Source organism: Delphinus delphis, chromosome 1 (genome assembly GCF_949987515.2).
Source record: "Delphinus delphis chromosome 1, mDelDel1.2, whole genome shotgun sequence".
Classification (NCBI taxonomy): domain Eukaryota; kingdom Metazoa; phylum Chordata; class Mammalia; order Artiodactyla; family Delphinidae; genus Delphinus; species Delphinus delphis.
In genome coordinates this window covers 16,251,337-16,272,466 of record NC_082683.1, presented here as the reverse complement: position 1 = coordinate 16,272,466, position 21,130 = coordinate 16,251,337, and the positions used below count along the sequence as shown (strand labels likewise).

The window sequence follows — 21,130 nt, the reverse complement described above, 5'->3', positions numbered from 1 at the left end:
TGACCTTGGACCAGTTACCCAGCTTCTTGCCTATAAATTGGCACCCGCTGGTGGAAACGGCTGTGACAAGATACACACATGCAGCCATGCCCACACACAGAGGAAGTAGCTCGTTTTCTCCGGGAGGCTTAGAAGTGCGTGGGTTCAAATTCCGGCCTGCCGCCCATTAGCTCTGCCTCCATAGGCGAGTTCCTTCGTCTCCCTGGACCTCATTTTCCTTCTGTATGAAACGGGGTGGCCGTGTCCACCTCAGGGTGTCAGTGTGGTGATGAAAAGATCCCAGCACACGGCCTAACGAGCGGTAGTCACCAGTAAACGGGAATGGTCTTATCATGATTTTTGTTCTTCTACATAAAAAGGCACTGCCTTATCAGCTCCCCCTCTTACCCTCACCGGATGGGGCTCCTGAGGCCTGTGACTGTCTGAATTGTGTCTGTGGTTTTATCTAAAACAAACGCTGGTCCTGCCCTGATGTGGAGTCGGGGCCCCACAGGCTCCTGGCCAGCCGGTCTGGCCGCAGCACGGGGGGGGGGCGGTGGCAGTGCCACAGAATCCCAGGAACCCCCATCTCTGTAGCCTCCCGGCTGCTGGAGCATTTGTTTCCTCCCCAGGGGTGATGTGGGAACTGGAGTTCCAATAAAAACTCCCAGAGGAAGAAGCGGGCCGATTAAATGGTATGCTGTCTTTCCTCTCTGGGACTTTGGGGAAGTGACTGAGGAAGTTTCTGGAATTTGGGGTCCCTAAAAGGAAGTACCCAGGCAATTGGGAGTCCTGTTATCTGGTCCTGGGCTGCCAGATTGTTTCCAGACCACTGGGGCCCTGGGAGTGCCACCATCTCAAACACGTGGCCCCTGCTGGGCCCTGGGCGCTGCCCTGTCCATCCCTCCAGGCGGCTCCCTACTTCTGAGAAGTAAACAGGCCGGGGGCTGTCTTAAAGGAAACCAAGCTTTTCCTCAGGAGAAAATTAACTGGGCCTGACTTCACTCTGAAACCCAGCCTCCTCCCTCAGGCTGAAGTGATGGATGCCTTTCTCTGTGGCGCTCCCAGACACGCCTTCATTCACTCTCTCAACAGTTGCATACTGTCCACTAACTGTGTGCCGGCATCCCTAGGTGCCTAGGATCCTGTGAGGAACAACAGTCTTTTCTGTGTGTGGAACTTACATTCTCACAGGGGAGACAGACAATAAACAAATAAATGAGTTAATAGATAACATGGTTGTGAACAGTTAGGGCCTTGAAGAAAATCAAGTAGGATGCAGGGCCAGAGAAGGGAGAGGTCATGGTAGCCACGGTGATCAGGAAGGATGGGCCTGCAGAGAAGGGGACATTTGAGCAGAAGCTTGAATTGAGGCAGAGAAGAGACCACAAGGATGTGAGGGGCAGAGTGTGGCCGGCAGGAGGAACAGTGAGCACGGTGGCCCTGGGGTAGGAGCATGGAATCGAGAGGGGAGGAACAGAAGACAGGCTAGAGCTGGCAGCCAGGAGGTGGCAGGGCCCAAATCATCCAGGACTGTGTCTCTCAACCTTTTTTAATGACTGCTTCCTGCCTAAAATTTTAATACCACGGAAATACTGTATGCTTGTTTCTGTACTGTATGTATGCATAAAAAGAATAAGATGTTTCTGGGGGACTTCCCTGGCGGTCCAGTGGTTAAGACCCCACACTTCCACTGCAGAGGGCATGGGTTCAATCCCTGGTTGGGGAACTAAGATCCTGCATGCGGTGCGGTGTGGCAAAAAAAAAAACAAAAAAAAAACAGAGTAAGATGTTTCTGTCATCCAAGAACTAATTCTCTCCCCGCCTTTAGGAGCAATTTTGTCCCAGTTGAGAATGCATGCTGTAGGGCCTTCTAGGCCATTGTAAGGAATGTGTATACTCCGGTGCCTATTTGAACTGAAAGTATTCAAGACAACAGCTCTATAAACTTCCCCCAGGGTTCCACTTGGATGTTTAATAGACATCTCAAACTTAAAACATCTAAAACCGAATTGCTTATTCCAGTCCCCGAGCCTACCCTCCACCCCCAGTTTCTGCATCTTAGCACCCCCTTGCTCAGGCCAAGGAAGCCTGGCAGCATCTTGACTCCTGTTTCTCTCGCGTTCCCCCTGCTTCTCACCCCTTCTGTGCTGTCACCCTGGCCCAAGCCCCCACCATCACTCCATCGCTCACCTGGTCTGTTGCAGCGGCCTCTTACCTGGCCATCTCGCTTCGATTCCTGTCCCCCAAGGAGCCTGCCAGGTAGTAGGTGCCCTGTGAGTGAGGAGGAAGGAGAGGAGGTGGAGAATGTGCCATGGGTTGTCCTGATGGGCACAGGAGCCAGGGGGCGGCTGTGGGGCAGTGGAGGAGCTTCACCTGCTCCTGGGGCTCCTGCCCCAGCCAGCATCAGCGTGGGAAGCCAGGGGGAGGGAGGGGGAGGACATGTGCTAACCCCTGGTGGGGCTCACACTCCTGTCCCTTCCTGCCCCACCTGCCTCATTTCCTCCCCGTGCAAGCCTCCAGCGGTACCGGGCTCATCACCCTCTCATCCCCCAGATAGGGCATCCGTCCTCATCAGAAGCAGATCCTGAGCTCTGTTCTTTCATCAAGCGTCGCTGAGGGCCACCGTGTGCCCGCCGGTGCTGGGGGAACAGGGGCGACTAGGATATGGACTAGTGGGCGAGGCAGCCCCAGCACAGCCCCCGCTGCCGCTCCACATGCAACTCATCCTTCATCCCCAGGGCTCCGGCAGGGAGTTCCCAGGCCTCCCCCTGCCATCCTCTCCAGCCCCCCTGGACTTTCTCCTTATAGCAGTCGCCCCACGTATAATCAGATGCCTTGCGTTGCTCGTACTGCTGTCCGCCTGACCCGCCAGGCTGGCCCCGTGCCCGTGGCCGTGTTGCCTGCTGCCTCCCCACACCCAGCCCGGCAGCCTCCAAACCTTCAGAACTTACTAAACATTTGTGGGAAAACAAGCGGAGGTAACAGCCAGGGTGTGGAGCTGAGAGGAAGGAAGTTTGACCTTGACAGTGAAGGAGAGAGGGAGGCGATGCATTCCCCCTCCTCTCAGCGATCATATGGGGCTCGTGTACAGGTGTCGGGGAACAGGGGTTCCGCCTGGAACTCGCTGTAATCAACACAGCCGGGCTGTTCCTTGGGAGTCTTTCTTTGGGCCTCTTATCTTGGTGGCCTTGGGGCCATGGAGGAGGGAGATGCCAGGCCCTTTCGTGGGCCAGAGCACACAGGACGCGCCTCCCCCGACACTGGCCTGGCATTTCAGGGTTATGGCCAGAGTCAGATGCTGCTTCTGGAGTCTGGTGAGCAGTGATGATTCTTCAAAAGCCTAGGTGATATAGCTGATTCACTTTGTTATACAGCAGAAACTAACACACCATCGTAAAGCGATTATACTCCAATAAAGATGTGGAAAATAAACAAATAAATAAATGAAGCCTAGCTGCTGAGGGCGGGTGTTGTCACAGAAACAAGGCCCCTGGGAGGGGTTTTGCTTTCCCTCATGTTGTGCTCCGTTAGTCTGAGAAGCAGGGCGAAGTTCAACTCTCCCCACGTCTGCGCTCCCCCTCCGGAAGGCTCTTCTCATGCTCCAGTAGGGCCTGGGGCACACTCGGGTGTTTCCGGGGCGCAGCAGTGGTTGCCTGTGGGCTCCAGGGCTGTGTGTGCCCTCCACAGACCCTCAGCATGCAGGCCCCTGGACCTCTGTCTCTGTATCTCCCTTCAACTAGCCCCAGGCTTGTCCCATGCCCTGTTGAGGGCTGTCACCCTGACTGCAGCAAGACGGGGGACTGATGCTCTCTGACCATTGACACCAGTGATGCTGTTCGTGGTAAGAACTGGGGGGCAGAGGAACTCTCGGGAGAGGGGCTGGGAAAGCTAATTAGGCTCGTCAGGAAATGACTCCAGCCCTTTTGAAACAGGCTACACCAAACATTTCTTTTCTCCCATGCCCTTTTATGCTTCCTTGCTTTTCCTCATACTGTCCACTCCCCCCAAACCCAGTACCCTTTCCCCTCATTTCTACCTGGTGGGTAACTTTTCATCTTTCAGAACCAGCTCAAATCGTAGAACATCCTCTGGAGAAACGCCGCCCCCTGCCCTCCCCACTCCACCAAAGGGTGTGACTTTTCTCTGGGTTCCAGAACCATTTGCGTTAGTCAAAGCACTGTCTTGTCTTGGGGTCATGTCTTTGCATGTATGTGTCACCATTTGACCATGCGCTCCCTGGAGGCAAGAGCGGGTCTTACTTGTGTCCATAAAACCTAGTGGCCAGCCCAGTGCCTGGCACCCATAGGTGCTCAGTGTTGAGGCCCTTCGTGAATGAACCTCTCAGGAGAAGCTTCATAGGCAAGATGGCCTCTGAGAGGCCTTGAAGGCGGAGTAGGGTTTGACAGTATCCTATGCAGAAGGCCAAGGGGAGCTCTTTCTTCATGTGTTTACTTGTTTGTTACTTGTGTTCTCACACTGGAAAGGAAGCTCCATGGAGACAGGGACGTTGTCTTTTGTGTCCCCAAAGCTGGCACAGAGCCTAACACAGAGTGAGCAGCTAGTACCCACTTAGTGAATGAATGGATAAAGCTCTGCCGGAAAAGGAAAGCAAAGGAAGGGGTTTCGGGGTCCAGGAGGGATGAGAATGAAATGAGGAAAAGCGGCCAGAGCAGTGAGGAGTTCCCCAAGGCGGGGCGGGAGCGGAGGGAACCGGGGGCCCGGCGGGGTGGGGGTCTGGAGCAGGGCTCTGCGAGAAAGGCGGATCCTCTGTGCCCTGGCTGCAGATGGGACACTGCCCCCACTTGTGCCCGTGCAGGAGCGTGGCCTCAGTGGGTGGCATCCCAGCCAGGGCACCAAGGACAAGGAGAAGGGACAGAGGCTCCCGGGTGTCCTGGTGTCAGGAACTGAGTTGCTGCTTGTGGGGGACGGGAAGGGACATGGCAAAGGGCCTCTGAGTCAGCTCTCGGTCTGATGAACATGCCCGGCCCCTCTGAGGAAGAAGCGGAGAGTCAGTTTGTAATGAACGAGGCCTTAAAGCTTCCGTCCAAGCCCTGTCTTTACCACAAGAAAGGTTCTCTGGGATCTGAAAAAAAAAATAGACAGGTCTCTGTCCCACACACCGGGCGGGGGTATCTGGGTCACACGCTAGCCGGCAGGGAAAGCAGACTGTCCTCCCGTTGGGTGGCCCGTGCTGCCAGGCCAGGGACACGTCTGAGAACCCATCCAACAGACAGGGAGAAGCACAGTCTCCTCTCCTTACCTATGCTCAGTGAATGAAGAGCCCTCCAGTCTGCCCACGGCAGTCAGATGCCCACCGTGGCGGTTCCTCACCTGCACTGACAGGCCCAAGTCCCAGCTCTTGTCACAGCTGAGAACACCGAGACTCCAAGAGGGACTCGCCCAGGGCCACCCAGTGTGCAAACTGCTCTCCCTTGTCGTTCCAGAAAACTCCACGGCCAGTGTAAGTGAGGCAGAAAGGAAGGCCCAGGTATACTACCGTGCATGTATGAACGAAAGCAGGATTGAGGAGCTCAAGGCCAAACCCCTGATGGAGCTGATCGAGAAGGTGAGCCCCTACGCCCCATCTCCTCCTGCCCCTGCCCCCTTCCCCCATCTCCTCCTGCCCCTGCCCCCTTCCCCCATCTCCTCCTGCCCCTGCCCCCCGTCTCTTGCCCCTGCCCCCATCTCCTACCCCTGCCCCCTGCCCCCCATCTCCTACCCCTGCCCCCGCCTTCCATCTCCTACCCCTGCCCCCTGCCCCCCATCTCCTACCCCTGTCCCCTACCCCCATCTCCTGCCCCTGTCCCCTGCCCCCATCTCCTCCTGCCCCTGCCCCCATCTCCTCCTGCCCATGCCCCCTGCCCCCATCTCCTCCTGTCCCTGCCCCGTACCCCCCATCTCCTCCTGCCCCTGCCACTAGCCTATGCCCCTGGCTTCTGCCCCAGCTCTCAGCTGCCACCAGGGCCCAGCCACCTCACACCTCCAGCCACCTTGACCAGCTGGATCATGGAGTCTGTCTGTCTGCTGACATGTGTCAGATTGTCTGAGTGAGTGTGTATGTGTGTGTGTGCGTGCGCATCTCTGTGTAGGTGGGAATGTCTATGTATTTATGTGGGGCTGTCTGTCACATGTATATGTCTCTGGGCGTCTGTGAGTGGGACAAGGGCCCTATTTACAGGGAAGATGTTTCTCTACGTTGCTACTTCCATTTCCTCAGGGGGCATGTTTGTGTGTGAGGAGGGGTGTGTTCTGGAAGGACCAACAGAAAGTCTGGGATCAGAAGCAGAGCCCTCCCTGTGAGGAGGGCCACGCTGACCCGGGCCCCCTGTCACCCTGAGCAGAATGAGTCTTCTTCTTCCTGGGCACCTTCCAGTCAGCCTTGGATGGACTTGGGGGTCGGGGGGGCGCCCAAGGCTGGCCGCACTGCCCAGTGCACACAGAAGGGTGGCCGTGGGTGTTTTCGGGGGAACTGCTGCTCCCCGGAGGCCCGCCTCCTAGGTGGGCTCAGGGGAGGCACTGCAGCCAGGTGGGGAGCTGTGGGCATTGGGGACGGGACAGCCCCTCTCCGCTAGCACAGGCCTCATGTGCCAGCACGTGCCCAACCAGGGAAGACTGAGGAGATGAAAAGCATCCCAACTCGGAGAGAAACTCTGATAGACCTTAACTCACCAACCTGTTAAAGAATAAGGACCCTTTTTTATAGGCACAACTGAATTTCTGCTTTAATAGGAATTACATTCATGTGATGGAGTACGCAAAAGTGAACAGAGCACAGGAAGATTCTCCTTCCCATCCCCATCCCCAGCTGCCTAGGGAGTAGCCGCCATATGTTTTCGTGACTGGTCAGAAACCCCTAATGAAGACACACCAGGGGCTTCCCTGGCGGTCCAGTGGTTAGGACTCTGCGCTTCCACTGCAGGGGGCGTGGGTTCAATCCCTGGTCGGAGAACTAAGATCCCACAAGCTGCGCAACATGGCACGGCCAGAAGAAAAAGAGAGAGGGAGGAAGGAGGGAAAGGAGGGAGGGAGGGAGGAAGAGAGAGAGAGACAGAGAGAGGGAGGAAGGAAGGAAGGGAGGGGGAAGGGAGGGAGGGGAGGGGAGGGGGAGGGGGAGGGAAGGAGGAAGGGAGGGAGGGGGAGGGAGGGAGGGAGGAAGAGAGAGAGACAGACAGAGAGAGAGGGAGGAAGGAAGGAAGGGAGGGGGAGGGGGAGGGAAGGGAGGGAGGGGGAGGGGAGGGGCGGGGGGAGGGGAGGAGGAAGGGAGGGAGGGAAGGAGGAAGGGAGGGAGGAGGAGACAGGGAGGGAGGAAGAGAGAGAGAGAGACAGAGAGGGAGGAAGGAAGGAAGGGAGGGGGAGGGAGGAAGAGAGAGAGAAAGAAAAAAAGAAGGAAGACAGACCAGCCCTTTCATTTACTCCTGAGGCTCAGAGAGGTCAGAGGACTGCAGAGGGTCACAGAGCAAGTCAGCAGCAGAGTCAGAATCCACACCCGGTCTCCCCCGACCCCGCCTCATCCCCTCCCCGGCCCCCCTCCCTCCCCACAGCTCGGGGGCTGGAACATCACGGGGCCCTGGGACAAGGACAACTTCCAGGGCACGCTGCAGGTGGTGACGTCCCACTACCGCACCTCGCCCTTCTTCTCTGTCTACGTCAGCGCAGACTCTAAGAACTCCAGCAGCAACGTGATCCAGGTGAGGGGCCGGGAGGCCGGGGGAGGGGGCCGGGCCTGACCCCAGGGCCTGTTTTGAGTTTACCAAGCAGCCTGTGAGGGCAGACCTGCCCTTGGGCGACAGGCTTCTGGTTTCTGAGCTTGGTTATCTCTGGAGGCTCCCAACTGTGAGATTTTTGCAGGAAAGTTGTGAAAGGGCAGGCTTGCCTTCCTTGGGTAGGTGGGGGTCACTGCAGCACAGGTGAATCTTTGGGGTTCTGACTGGTTACTGTGGGTCCCAGGAGTGATGTCAAGTCCTGGGCACAGCTGGAGTCACCTCCCGGTCACCCCAGCTCAGTCTCTGGCCTTTGTGGCTCTGCTCGGAATAGCTTTGAGTCCACCTCTTCCTGCCAGAGCCTGCCCCAGACTGAGTACCAGCACACCCAGGGGACCCCAGCCCTGCTCTGCCCACCCTCAGAGGCAGAAGCGAGAAACCGGGTTGGGCCTCCTGAAGGCTAAGTTCCCACCCACCTCTGCCACTCACTCACTGCGTGACCATGGGCAAGTGCCTCGGCCTCTCTGAGATGCAATTTCCTTGTCAGTCAAATGAACTACAGCAATACCTACTCTAGGTATGTCAAGGTGCAGCCCAAGGCTCTGATAGGAGCTATCAGGGATTGGCCCTCCCTACCTGCCCAGCACCCAACAAGGCCCTCACTGGCACTCTTTCCTTGAATCCTCATTCCAGCTCTGCGGGTCAGATAGTTCCCCTATTTTCCAGGTAAAGAACCTGAGGATCAGAAAGGTTCGGCAACTTGACCAAGGTGACACAGCTGTGAGTGGCTCTGGACTGCTCACCACCTTGGGAAGTGTTCAATGAAGCAGAAGTGCTCTGCCGAGCCTAGAAGGAGTTTAAAGAGGAGGGTGGTTCCGTCTGACCTTCAGAAGGGCCCCAAATCCCCACGGCTGACCACATGTGTGGGAAGGAATGTAGCCCGACATGTGTCTGTCCCCTCGCTGGGGGGCCCATCCCAGGGGTGGCCTCGGCTACCAGCTTGTGTTCCTGCTGGGGTCTGAGCTGCTCCTCCGTTGCCACGTGCCTGCCGTCCCTGGAGCGAACAGAGACTGCGTGCAGGTGTGCGTGCGCAGGTGTGCGTGCGCAGGTGTGCGTGCGCAGGTGTGCGTGCGCAGGTGTGCGAGCGCAACGGGAGATCCCCTCTCACCCCCGCCTTTCTCTTCAGGTGGACCAGTCTGGCCTGGGCTTACCCTCGAGGGATTATTACCTGAACAAAACCGAGAATGAGAAGGTAGGTGTGCCTCTTCAGAGAGTGGCTCCCGCCCAGACCACCTCTCTCCATGGTTCGTCCCCCTCGGTGTTCCCTCAGTGTACACACCTCTGCAGGTCTTTGAAGCTAGAGGAGCATAGAGGTGTCCCTTACCTGGCAGTCCCTGGCAGGGGAGGGGTATCATTTGTCCCCATTCTAGAGTAAGGCTCTTCCATATTCAGGCACCGTGGGCACAGGGGACAGGTGTCATTTGTCCCCGTTCTAGAGCAAGGCAGTGATAATGCCCACCTTATATACACATCACCTCTGGCCTTGCCAGTCACCCTGCAGGTACTGAACATCTCTGAACTTCATTCGCCTTATGTGTCACATGGACATTATTTTTACCTGGCCTGTTACAGAGGAGGAAATAAGGCTCAGAGATGCTAAGTGACCTTATCAAGGTCACACAGCTAGTCGTCAGTGGTGAGGCTGAGAGTCTCATCCAGATCCGCTAACTCCAAAGTCCACACCTTTCCCTCCCCCTGGCTGCCTCCTGTGATGTCCCAGGGAGACCTGGCCTGAGGTTCATTGACTGTCCATTCATGATTCCACCCACTGTATTGAGCAAGTGGCTACCAAGTGCCTGATGCTAGGGAGATAGTGGTGAACAAGACCAGCTTGGTCCCTGCCCCATGGGGCTTCGAGTCTAGGAGGGGAGGCAGATGTTAAGTAACTAACCACCCGATTAGAGGCATGATGATAAATTGTGAGAAGGGAAGGGTGAGCTGAGAAAGTAACCTGGAGACCTAATTCAAATCTGGGGGCCTGGTAGAGCAGGGTGGATCAGAAGTGCGTTCCAATAATTGAGCGATGGCCCAATTGGTAGCTTCCATGTGATGGGCGTCCAGGAGGGAGTGTGGGCTGGGACAGCAGGGACCAGCCCACTTCGGGACCTTTGTGGGCTTTATCCTGAGGGCCATGGGGAACCAGTGAAGGAGTGCACTGCCAAAACCATTCTTGAAGCTAGTTTCCGGCGGGTATCCTGGATGAAACCCCCCAGCCCCCTGGCTCCCTGCGCAGGGCTGCAGCTGGCCTGCCTCACCCTGCCCCCCTTGTCCAGTGGGCAGTGGGTAGCAGCCACTGACGGATGGGGGGTGCTGGGTCCCACAGGTGCTGACGGGATACCTGAACTACATGGTCCAGCTGGGAAAGCTGCTGGGCGGAGGGGACGAGGACACCATCCGGCCCCAGATGCAGCAGATCCTGGACTTTGAGACAGCACTGGCCAACATCACCATCCCCCAGGAGAAGCGCCGGGACGAGGAGCTCCTCTACCACAAAGTGACAGCAGCCGAACTGCAGGTAGCTGAGCTCTGCTGACGCGGAGGCTGAGGCAGCACAGCATTCAGGATGGAGGGCACTAGACTGGGGTGTTGACACCCCCTTCACCAGACCCTCAGAACAACCCCGTGAAGCAGGGGTGGTTGTTGTCCCCAGTTCACAGACGGAACTGAGGCTTAGGGAATTAGAGTTGCCTGCTGAAGGCCACACAGCCGGAGACCAGCCAAAGCCAGTCTCTTGCCCTACGCCAGGCTGCTTTTCTGCAACCGCAGCTACCTGGGGAGACTCTGTGGTCGTGATAATATTGGCTCACACTGACTGGGCATTTCCAGTCTCTCAAGCTCAAGTACATCAAGCCTGGTGCACAAGAAACGTGAAGGTTGGGTTCTGATGTCACCTCCCTTTTCCGAGCCGGGAGGTTAGGTGATGTGCTCAAGGCCTCTAGGCTCCTAAGTGGCAGGGGAGCTGGGACCTGGACTCAGGCTTGGTTCACTGGAGCTCTGCTTTTGACCACGACCCTGGTGACCTCCTGGAGCTGTAACAGGGTTGGGGTCAGTCGCCCTCTGCACTGGGTGTACCCATCTGAGAAGTCGATGTCTCGTCTGTAGGTCAGCCTCTATCAAAGCCTGCCCCCTGGTGGCTGCTTGGGACTTGCAGGTAGTGAGTTGATTGCCTGCCAGTTCCTTCTTTCCAGTTCGTGGCATGTTGGTGTCCAGCCTTCCCCCAGGCTCTGGGGTCGCCGAGGAATCAGCAGAATGGCCTTAGTCAATCTTCCTGTTTCCTGCCATAGCCCAGGAATGCTCGGCTAGGCCGTGCTTCCCTGCTCGGAAGGATGTCCAGGCCACCTGTGTTGAGGCTTCACTCTTCCTCTGCCCAGCCGAGTCCTCCCCATCCATTAGAGTTTGGCTCATCTCTGCTGCTTTAGGGAAGAACACCTAGGTCCCTACCCCTTTTTCTCTCTCCATCCCTCCCTCCAACAGGTGTCTATGGGGCTACCTTGGGGCCTTGCTCTTGACGTGCTTCCAGGCGAGTAAGGGACACCAGCGAGGAAACAAGCTCAATCTCATTGCCGAGTGCTTTGGACAAAAGAAGCAGGGCACTGGGGCCAGGGGCAGAGCTAAGTCAGGGAGGGTGAGTCTAATGAATAAGTGAGCAGGGGCCAGGCTGACTGAGTGTCCCAGGCGGAGGTGCAGCCCACACAAAGGCTGGGGATGAGGGCAAGAGAGCCTGGCCTCCTTCTGGGTGCCAGCTGCCCTTTAGGTCCCCAGAGAAGCTGGCATTGGGGGGAGTGGTGCTGAGTGGATTGTTATGGAGATCAGCAGCCTGTGCTGGGCACCATCTGGCACTGTTTTTCCGCTCCGAGGCCAGGAAGTCGAGGGAGATGCTGTTTGTGCAACATGGTTTGGTTTGCTCCAGCTGCCCAGTTCTCAGCCCAGAAGGGCTCCAGCAGTCCCTCTCCCCCCTGCAGTGGCCACGAAGGCAACTGACAGCCCGAGAGTGGCCGAGAAAGCACAGCAGCCCTGGGCACATCTGCCCCAGCGTGGCTTCCAGGCTCTGCCCCTAGATGTCTTTTCACCATTGCTTTCGCTCTGTTCTTCCAAGCAAGCAAGGAAAGGCTTTTCCTCCCTCCCAGCTACAGAGCTCCCAAGGTGGGGAGGATTTTAGCAGAGGCAGCAGGCTGGAGTTGTGTGAGTCCTGGGCTTGGAGTCAGAAGACTGCTCTGGCCCAGCCCCACCGTGAGCCTTGGGCAAGTCACATAACCCCCTCTTTGAGCCTCGGTTTCCTTCCTTGTAAAATGGGCTTTGCTTGCTCATTTACACCTGCTCCATTGCAGAACACAGAGACAAATGAGGGACAGCCCCTGCCCTCATAAGGGGCAGTGGTTCTTAACTTTAAGTCACAGAATTCTTTGAGGACAGGTTGAAAACTGTGGTGCGTCTCTCAGGAGAAATGGGCATGGTTACGTATAAAAATATTATATCTAGTGTTTAAAGAAGTCCTGGACCCCTGAAGCCTGGTGTCCTGGATGAGAATTGGCCTGCCCTGCCCATGGGGTTGCATGACGGTGAGATAAGGCAAAGGATGGGATCTCATCTTGTAAACTGACATGCAATTCGAACATATTACAGTAATCGATCTTAGTATTATTCCTGTGTCATCGGTGATGACAGCCCACGTCTCCAGCCCTAAACCAGTTTGATTCATTCCACCCTTGGACAGAGAATGTCTTTTTGTTCCCTGGTATCTGGAAATTTGGTGTTCTTCCCAGACTCCAGGAGGCTCAGGGAAAGACGCCCCAGCCTTTCACAGTGTGGTTCTAGGAACACACGGCGGTTCCAGGCAAGCCCCCAGCAGCAGAGTCTGAATTCAGACCCATGAATCCAACATCCTTGTGTTGCTTCTCTAGGGGCTTGAGGACCTTCCTGTTCCTTTCTAGGACCTTCCACACCAAAAATTGATTGGGAATGAGCCCCATCCTCTGCTCTAAATTCTTCAGCTGAGATAGAGCCTGGGAGCGTCCTCGTTCCTCTCCCACGTTGCAAGCCTACTTGAGCTGGGTGCTTGGTGACCAGCAGTGCTCTTTGGCTGCAAGTGTGGAAAATAGAGCTCATCTGTGTGCCCCAAAGGCTTTGAGTCACAAGTGGAATGTCCTGGTTGGTTAAAACAGCCGTCTCCATGGAGATGGACCCAGGCACTCGGGTTTAAGTGAAGTGTTCACTAAATCAGTAAAGATTGAAAATGTGAAAATCCTGGTATTCAACACGCACTCTGTTTCAGAGTTGCGGGAATTTACCTGCACAGAACACCTGCTCTCCCGAAAGGAACAGGCTTGTGTTAAGTATACGGGGATTTATCATCACCTGTATCTGTACCCTGATCAGAGAGTTCCAATCACCTGCAGTTTAGGAAGCTCTTGTTAATTGTATAAACAGCGACATTTTGTAAACTTGGCGATTTTCCCGGGGGGCTTTGCCAGCAGGTCACACTGTCAGGTAGCTCTAAGTGTTGAGCCCTGTTTGACCATCTCACCTGGACACCTTCAAGTTTTGCAGCCACAGAAATATGATGGGGAGCCCCAGAGGTCACCTGCTTAAGGAGCTCTTGCCAGGAAGAGAGGGAGGAATGGACAAGCTACGGGAAAAAAGAAGCTCGATTTATTGTATAAGCTGTCCCGAGAGGCACAGAGTAGCCCACCCTTGGCAGGGATTTTTTTTTTTAATTTATTTTTATTTTTATTTTATCTGTGGCTGCATCAGCTTTTTTTTTTTAATTAATTAATTTATTTATTATTTTTGGCTGCGTTGGGTCTTCGTTTCTGTGCGAAGGCTTTCTCCAGTTGTGGCGGGCGGGAGCCACTCTTTATCGCGGTGCGCGGGTCTCTCACTGTCGTGGCCTCTTGTTGCGGAGCACAGGCTCCAGACGCGCAGGCTCAGGAGTTGTGGCTCACGGGCCCAGTTGCTCCGCGGCATGTGGGATCCTCCCAGACCAGGGCTCAAACCCGTGTCCCCTGCATTGGCAGGCGGACTCTCAACCACTGCGCCACCTGGGAAGCCCCTTGGTAGGGATTTTTGTCTCCATTTGAGAGAAAGGCTGCAAAGTGACTTGAGGTCCAGAGCTGGTTCATGGTGGGGACCCCAATCTAGGTCTTCTCCAAAACAGGGCTCTTCCCAGCTCACCTTGGTGCCAGGCAGATGGGGATGTATTGGGGCCAACTGAGCACAGCTCTTCCCAACTCTGTGGGTAGTTTGCAATAGGTCATGGTGGGAATGCAAATTATCCGGCATCACTGAGAGCCAGTTGTTGTTAAATGTTTACCAGCACACCACTGCCCACGGGACCTGCCCTCCTCAGTCCTTTGAGGTCCTTGTTCCCCAGCAGCTGAGCTGCCCTTTAAAACCAGAGAGACTGTCAAGTGGGAGGTTTTTATGGCTGCCTCTGTCACTGAGGACATTATAAGTATTTACCAGCAGGTTATAGATTCATCGATGTCACAGATTGATTTTACGTTCTTAATTGATCTTCCTGTACGAAGGCCATTTATAAGGCATCTCTCGCTTCCTTTATTTGTCTCACATTTTGCCCGTTTTCAAGGAAACAAAGGTCAGAATTTGGAATCAGTCCCAGGACCACTCTTGGGAGACTTTGAGCAGTGATTACAATAGCTCATCAATGATTATAATAGCTAACACTGATTGCTTGCTAAATGCCAGATACCATGGACGTTACAGGCATTTTTGCTGTAACACAGTATATGCAGTCCTGAAAAACCTTGCATCCTGTAAAACTACAGGACTGAAAAGAACTAAAAACAACAGAACATATGGGGAAAATAGGACTAGAGCAGTCCATTCAAAAGTTGTGTAACTTGAGGACATTATGCTAAGTTAAATAAGCCAGTCCCAAGGACAAATAGACTGCATGGTTCCACTTAGATGAGGTACATAGAGTAGTCAGGTTCACAGACAGAAAGTAGAATGGTGGTTGTCTAGGGCTGAGGGAGGGGGATGGGGGAGTTATTTTTAATAGATTCAGAGTTTCAGTTTTGCAAGATGAACTCTGTGGATGGATGGTGGTGATGGTTACAGAACATGAATATATTATACTTAATGCCACTGAACTGTACACTGAAACATGGCTAAGGTGGTAAATTTTATGTTACCACAATTTTTTTTTAAAGTTGTGCCACTTGGTCATCAAAACACTCACAAGACAGTAATTGGAACCTTGAGAAATAGCTCGCATGGCTGGAGGCTGCCTGGTGGGAAATGGAACTCCTGGCTGTGGACACGGAGACCCCGAAGATAGACAGATGGGAGCTCTGTGCAGTGGGGCTGCCGTCAGGCGGGCCAAGGGCAAGTGCAGCCCTCTGGGAGCTGGGAGTTATGCAAAGTGGCATGTGCCTCTGTGGGGAGGCTTGTGTGCAGGTGCTCCTTTTAAATTATCTTAAAATAGAGCTGACTGGCTTCCTGTGTGGGCATGGGCTGAGCTGAGGGCTTTTCCTCTCTTGCTGGGGTTATCATCCTATGCTTGCTTTTCCAGATCCCATGCCTGAGAAAGACCTCCTGTGGACCAGAGAATTCTATGCACTCCACTGCTGTTATTCTTGTAGTTACCAATGATACAGAAGACTGATCATATAGAACCTAGTTGATGTTACAGGACCACATGTTGAGTAGAACCGACGGGATTCCTTGTTTAATTCTCACACTAACCCTGTGGGGTGGGTTTGATGATGATGATGAGCCTCACTTTTCAGATGAGATCCCGAGGCACAGAGGGGTTCATCCACTTACTCCAGGTCACACAGCTGGTAAGCGTATGAACCCAGGCAGTTGGCTCCCGATTCTACACACATCCATTGCAGATCCCTCTGAGGCTCAGTTTCCTCATCAGTAAAATGGGGATAATGGTACCTACTGCCTAGGCTTGTCGTGAGGTCCAACTGAGAGAAGATGTGTGTCACTGATGGTGGCCCCTGGCCCTGGAGGGGCTTGACCAGCAGTGGCTGCCGCTGCTGTCACTGTGTCTCCTCTTATTCCATTTCGAGTTACAGTTTGGTGTTTGGTGCCTTACGGTTCTATACGTACAGCGTCCCTGACAACAGTCAGCCAGCCTGGGTTTGACATCGCATCTGCCCAGTGCACCGTCAGCCAGCGCCCAGCTCTTTGCTTTGTCTGCGGTGAGGGCTCAATGGCGCCTTCTTCAGAAGAACGACCTAGAGTCCTGGGCTCTGAGGAGAAGCAGCCCAGCCAGAGTCACGCTGTCTGCTTCCCTTCCAGGCCTTGGCGCCCGCCATCAACTGGCTGCCCTTCCTCAACACCATCTTCTACCCCGTGGAGATCAACGAATCCGAGCCTATAGTCGTCTATGACAAAGAGTACCTGAGCCAGGTCTCCACCCTCATCAACATCACAGACAAATGGTAAGGGCACCCGGCCGGGACGGGGGCCACACTGACTAGGAACATGGGCCCTGGGCTGGCTTCTGTGAGAGGCTGCAGGGTACCCAGGCTCCTCCGCCCGCCAGCTTGGTAGCCTTGGGCACGTTTCTTTCCCTTTTTCGGGTTCATTTTCCTCATCCATAAAATGGGGATACAAATACAGAGAACTGAGTGAAATAATCTGTGTGAAGTATTTTAACAGAGTGCCTGACACTGAATGGGACTCAGTAAATGTTAGCTAATAATTTAGTTAATATTTATGATTTTTAAAAAATATTTATTTAGTGGGCTTCCTTGGGGGTGCAGTGGTTAGGAGTCCGCCTGCCAGTGGAGGGGGACGCGGGTTTGAGCCCTGGTCCGGGAAGATACCACATGCCGCAGAGCAACTAGGCCTGTGTGCCACAACTACTGAGCCTGTGCTCTAGAGCCCGCGAGCCACAACTACTGAGCCCGTGTGCCACAACTCTTGAAGCCCGCACACCTAGAGCCCGTGCTCCGCAACAAAACAAGCCACCACAATGAGAAGCCCGTGCCCCACAATGAAGAGTAGCCCCCGCTCGCCGCAACTAGAGACAGCCCACGCACAGCAATGAAGACCCAACGCAGCCAAAAATAATAAATAATTTTTAATTATTTATTTATTTGGCTGCGTCAGGTCTTAGTTGCGGCACACGGGCTCTCTAGTTGTGGCATGCAGGCTCTAGAGCGCGCAGGCTTAGTTGCCCCCCGGCATGTGGAATCTTAGTTCCCCGATCAGCGATTGAACCTGCGTCCCCTGCATTGGAAGGCAGATTCTTAACCACTGGACCACCAGGGAAGTCCTATGATTTTTTAATTGTAAAGATTTGTTGCAGAAATGTTTTTAACTACAGAAAAAAATTCAAATTACCCAAAACACTCATGTTGATCTTATGGGATGTGTATGTGTGTTTTTAGAGAGAAGCAGGTATGTGAGAGAGAGAGCAAGAGGCGGGTTTTCTAATACATGGTTCCTTTTTTCGCCATCATCGTGACCACGTGTATAGTCTGCTTTTCCCTTGACCTTTACCATAGCACCTTCCCCATGTCGTCCCAGACCCTCTGCAGGTCTCATTTTTCATGGCTACATAATATTCCATCAAGTATAAATATGATTATTTACTCACTGTTCCCCACTTGTCAGACTTTCAGGTTGGTTCCAGTTTGAGGCTGGATGTTCACCATAGTGAACACTATATCTATGTGTGAAGGTGACTTATTTGCAAAGGTGACACCAGCCACAGATGGTTCTCTGTGCCCTGGGGATGGGGGCAGTGAGAGCTCTCATTCATAGAGAACTTCGCCTGGCTGGCCAGAGCCTCCTTCCTTCCCCTCCGATTCTTAGGCCCGCTTTCCCATCTTTGGCCTTCTGGCTGGGTCTTCCCCAAGCATTGGAAATGGCCACTCCTTCCCTTCTTCAGCCCAGTACCACACAGCATCCAGGGTGCATCTCCGTGAGCGCCCCCTAGAGGCCAGTGGGGGAAATGCTGCTGTGCATCCAACCTGGGGCACTTCTGAGCCTGTCTGTCATCTTCTTGCCCCAGCCTGCTGAACAACTACATGATCTGGAACCTGGTGCGGAAAACAAGCTCCTTCCTCGATCAGCGCTTTCAGGACGCCGACGAGAAGTTCATGGAAGTCATGTACGGGACTAAGAAGGTGAGCACCTGCTGTGCGCCAGGCCCTAGAACTCGCGAGGGAGGTAGATGACAGGCAGAGGATGAAGAGGGCCACTGAAGGGATCCCCCATGGTGTCCCTGGGCGCACAGGAGGGGATCTAAGCCAGCCAGGGGTGGGCAGAAGTTTCCAGGAAGCGGTGATTACACCGTCTTCAAGTGTGAAGAGGACGCTCAGTGATTTAGCTAATTTAGAGCAAAAGGTGGCTTCTGGGTTTCCCTTCCGACTCCTTCTCAATGGTGATGGTGATGAGGCTTTCCTTGTGTAACTCATGTGACTGTCACATCCCTGCAAGGTGGGTATGATCATCAACCCCCTCTCACACAGGGACCCCCCCCAATAATACTACTTCTTCACCATAAATTTAAAACCCCTGGAGCAGCCCCTGACTCACGGTAAGTACGACACGAGTGTCCACTGATACCATTATCCTCCCAAGCCCCAGACCAGGTGGTTTCCACCAGCTTTATTTTATTTTATTTTATCTTTTAGTACTTATTTATTTATCTTTATTTGGCTGTGCCAAGTCTTAGTTGAGGCCCGCGGGATCTTAGTTGAGGCACACGGGATCTTAGTTGAGGCCCGCGGGATCTTAGTTGAGGCACACGGGATCTTAGTTGAGGCCCGCGGGATCTTAGTTGAGGCACACGGGATCTTTTTTTTAGTTGCGGCATGTGGGCTTCTTAGTTGCAGCACACATGTGGGATCTAGTTCCCCGACCAGGGATCAAACCCAGGCCCCCTGCACTGGGAGCCCGGAGTCTTAGCCACTGGACCACCAGGGAAGTCCCTTCACCAGCTTTAACTGCCCCACTGTGACCCCTGCCCTCCAGCTACTTCCACCTCCCCAAGGAAGTGGAGGTCATTGTGTCGTTCACACGGCCAGCTAGTGCGTGTTCACTGACGCCCTGCCACCATGTGCCAGACTCTGAGCCCAGTACGGAGACACTGAGATGGGGTCTGTGCCCCAGGCCCCCACGTCTGCTGAGGGGGCTGAGAGAAACCGATCAGTCCTCACGTGCTGAGGGGATACACCAAGCCGGGACCCCTGCAGGCAGCTAGGAGGTGCCCCAGCCACAGAGCAGTGGAGGCTGGAGTGCTAAGCCCCCCTACACCGGCACACCCTGCCCACGCCCAGGACCACAGCTAGCAAGACCCCAGGGGGCGAGCAGAGCTGGCGCCAGGTGGACTCTGCTCCTGCAGCCCCTCCCAGAGTCCAGGGCAGTGGGCAGAGCCAGATGAGGACTGGCAGAGAATGGCAGCATGTGGGCCCCAGAGTTGATCCTGGGGAAAGTTCTGTCTCTCCCTCCCCTTGTACACCCACCTCTGGCAGGAAGGGGACAGAGGGAGAGGGAGGCTGGGAACAATCCCTGTTCCTGACAAGAGGGGCTTGCTCAGCCACGAAGGCCACCCTGGGCCCGCAGAGAAGGGCCAGGGGAAGAGCTGGCTGCCCTGCCCTCCTTCCTGCCCCACCTGCTGCTATCTTGGACCAGCCCTGGGTGAGTGCCTGGGTCACAGACACGACAAGGCAGGGACTCTGTCCCCTGAACACGTGGTCTCCCAGGAGACTTTATACGGGAAGGGCCTGACCAGGACCTGGGATGGTAGTTACAGAGACGGCTCTGTGTCGGGGGCACACGCCTCCATCATCACTTTATCCCCACCCCGGGTTACAGATGAGGAGACAGAGGCTCAGCGAGGTAAGGGGTTTCCCTAGTCACCCAGCAAGGAAGCAGCCAAGCTCAAATTCACACCCAGGTCTGGATGACTACAACGTTTGGCACTTTTGGCTACTCACTATTAGTGATAATGAATAAACTATATCATCACTGGATGTTTACTTTTTATAGGCATTATCTCACCAAGCTCCTACAACAGTTCTGTGTCTTGGAACCTGTTATCTCATTTTACAGATGAGGCAACTGAGGCTCAGTGAGGGGAAGGGACTTGTTCAGTCACGCAGCTTGTAAGTGGAGTGGCTCTGAAACCCAGCACATCGGATTCCACAGCCCGTACCCCTGAGCTCTGCACCACTCAGCCTCTACTCTGCAGGAACCAAAAGTTAAAATTGGGCTTCCTGGTGGTTGCCAGGGGCAGCAGGTGGGGAGAGGAGAGTGGGGAGTTGTTGAATGGGTGGAGAGTTTCAGATTTGCAAGATGAAAAGTTCTGGAGATTGGTTGCACAGCCAGTAGATATAACACTACTGGACTGTATGCTTAAGAGTTCCCCGGACCAGGCTCAACGTGCAGCTGCTGCGCTGACTAACGAGGTGCTGAGAGCTGGTGGGACACAGGAAGGCCTTGGCAGAAGCAAGGGCAGCTGGGAGACCCTGGACGTGGGAGGCTCTGAGCTGGGGCTCACTAGATGCCCTGGGGCTGAGGGGGGAAGACACTGCTCATCTGTTTCTCATTCTCTGGCCCTCCCCACTCCCCACCATGGCTGCTTCTGGGTCCAGGCCAGATCTGTCCAGCTTGCGTCCTGCACAACTCAAAGCACAGCCCCGCTGTGTGACCTTGGGTAGTCTCCTTCCTGCCCCACCTGCTGCTATCTTGGACCAGTCCTGGGTGAGCGCCTGGGTCACAGACGCGACAAGGCAGGGACCCTGTCCCCTGAACACGTGGTCTCCCAGGCTCTCTGAGCCTCAGTTTTCTCATCTGTTGTTTGGGATCATCCCTGACCTCATCTCACAGGACCCTTGGGAATGGCCTCCATTTGGGAAAACACTTTTAATTTGTAAAGCCTTATAGAGCATCCAGGTGCCCATTCTCGTAGGGAGGTAATAGCACAGAGCTCTGGGTCAGAAGTTCTGAGTTTGCAGTGCTTCCTCTAACCATACAGCCTTGGGCAAATCACTTCATTGGATCAGGGAGCTCAGTCTTCCCATCTGTAAAAAGGGGTAACTCATCACTGCCCTATTTACGAGAGGGTTGTCTGGGGTTACATGAGGGAATCCCTGCAAAGTCTGCTGTGAAGGCTACCATACTGCACATCGTGTTCTTCATCTGCAGAAAGGAGCACAGAGGGTACCTGCCTCGTCGGGTTAACAGCGAGGATTCTGCAGGGTGGGGCCCCGCACCCAGTAAACACTTACTAAACATTTACTACTATTGCTGATGCTGTTACGCTTTTTATGCACCTGTCTCTCCCCCGAATGTTCTGGGCATTTCAGCTGAGCCCAGAGGGCAAGACCTAGCACAGTCAGGGCACAGCAGAACTGCTCAGAGAACACTGGCTGTGTGAGTTAATGAACGCGTGCGTG

At 54.6% G+C, this 21,130-nt stretch overlaps 1 protein-coding gene across 2 annotated transcripts in view; it reads left to right on the top strand.

The window, feature by feature from the left end:
• The window catches only part of ECE1 (endothelin converting enzyme 1), a 115,729-nt gene that overhangs the window by 79,006 nt on the left and 15,593 nt on the right, over positions 1-21,130 (top strand). For both annotated transcript variants that reach the window (XM_060015653.1, XM_060015648.1), the window contains exons 5-10: positions 5,427-5,548; positions 7,524-7,670; positions 8,869-8,934; positions 10,066-10,257; positions 16,017-16,159; positions 17,740-17,854. In XM_060015653.1, coding sequence (XP_059871636.1) covers positions 5,427-5,548; positions 7,524-7,670; positions 8,869-8,934; positions 10,066-10,257; positions 16,017-16,159; positions 17,740-17,854 — 785 coding nt within the window. The remainder of the gene's footprint in view (positions 1-5,426; positions 5,549-7,523; positions 7,671-8,868; positions 8,935-10,065; positions 10,258-16,016; positions 16,160-17,739; positions 17,855-21,130) is intronic.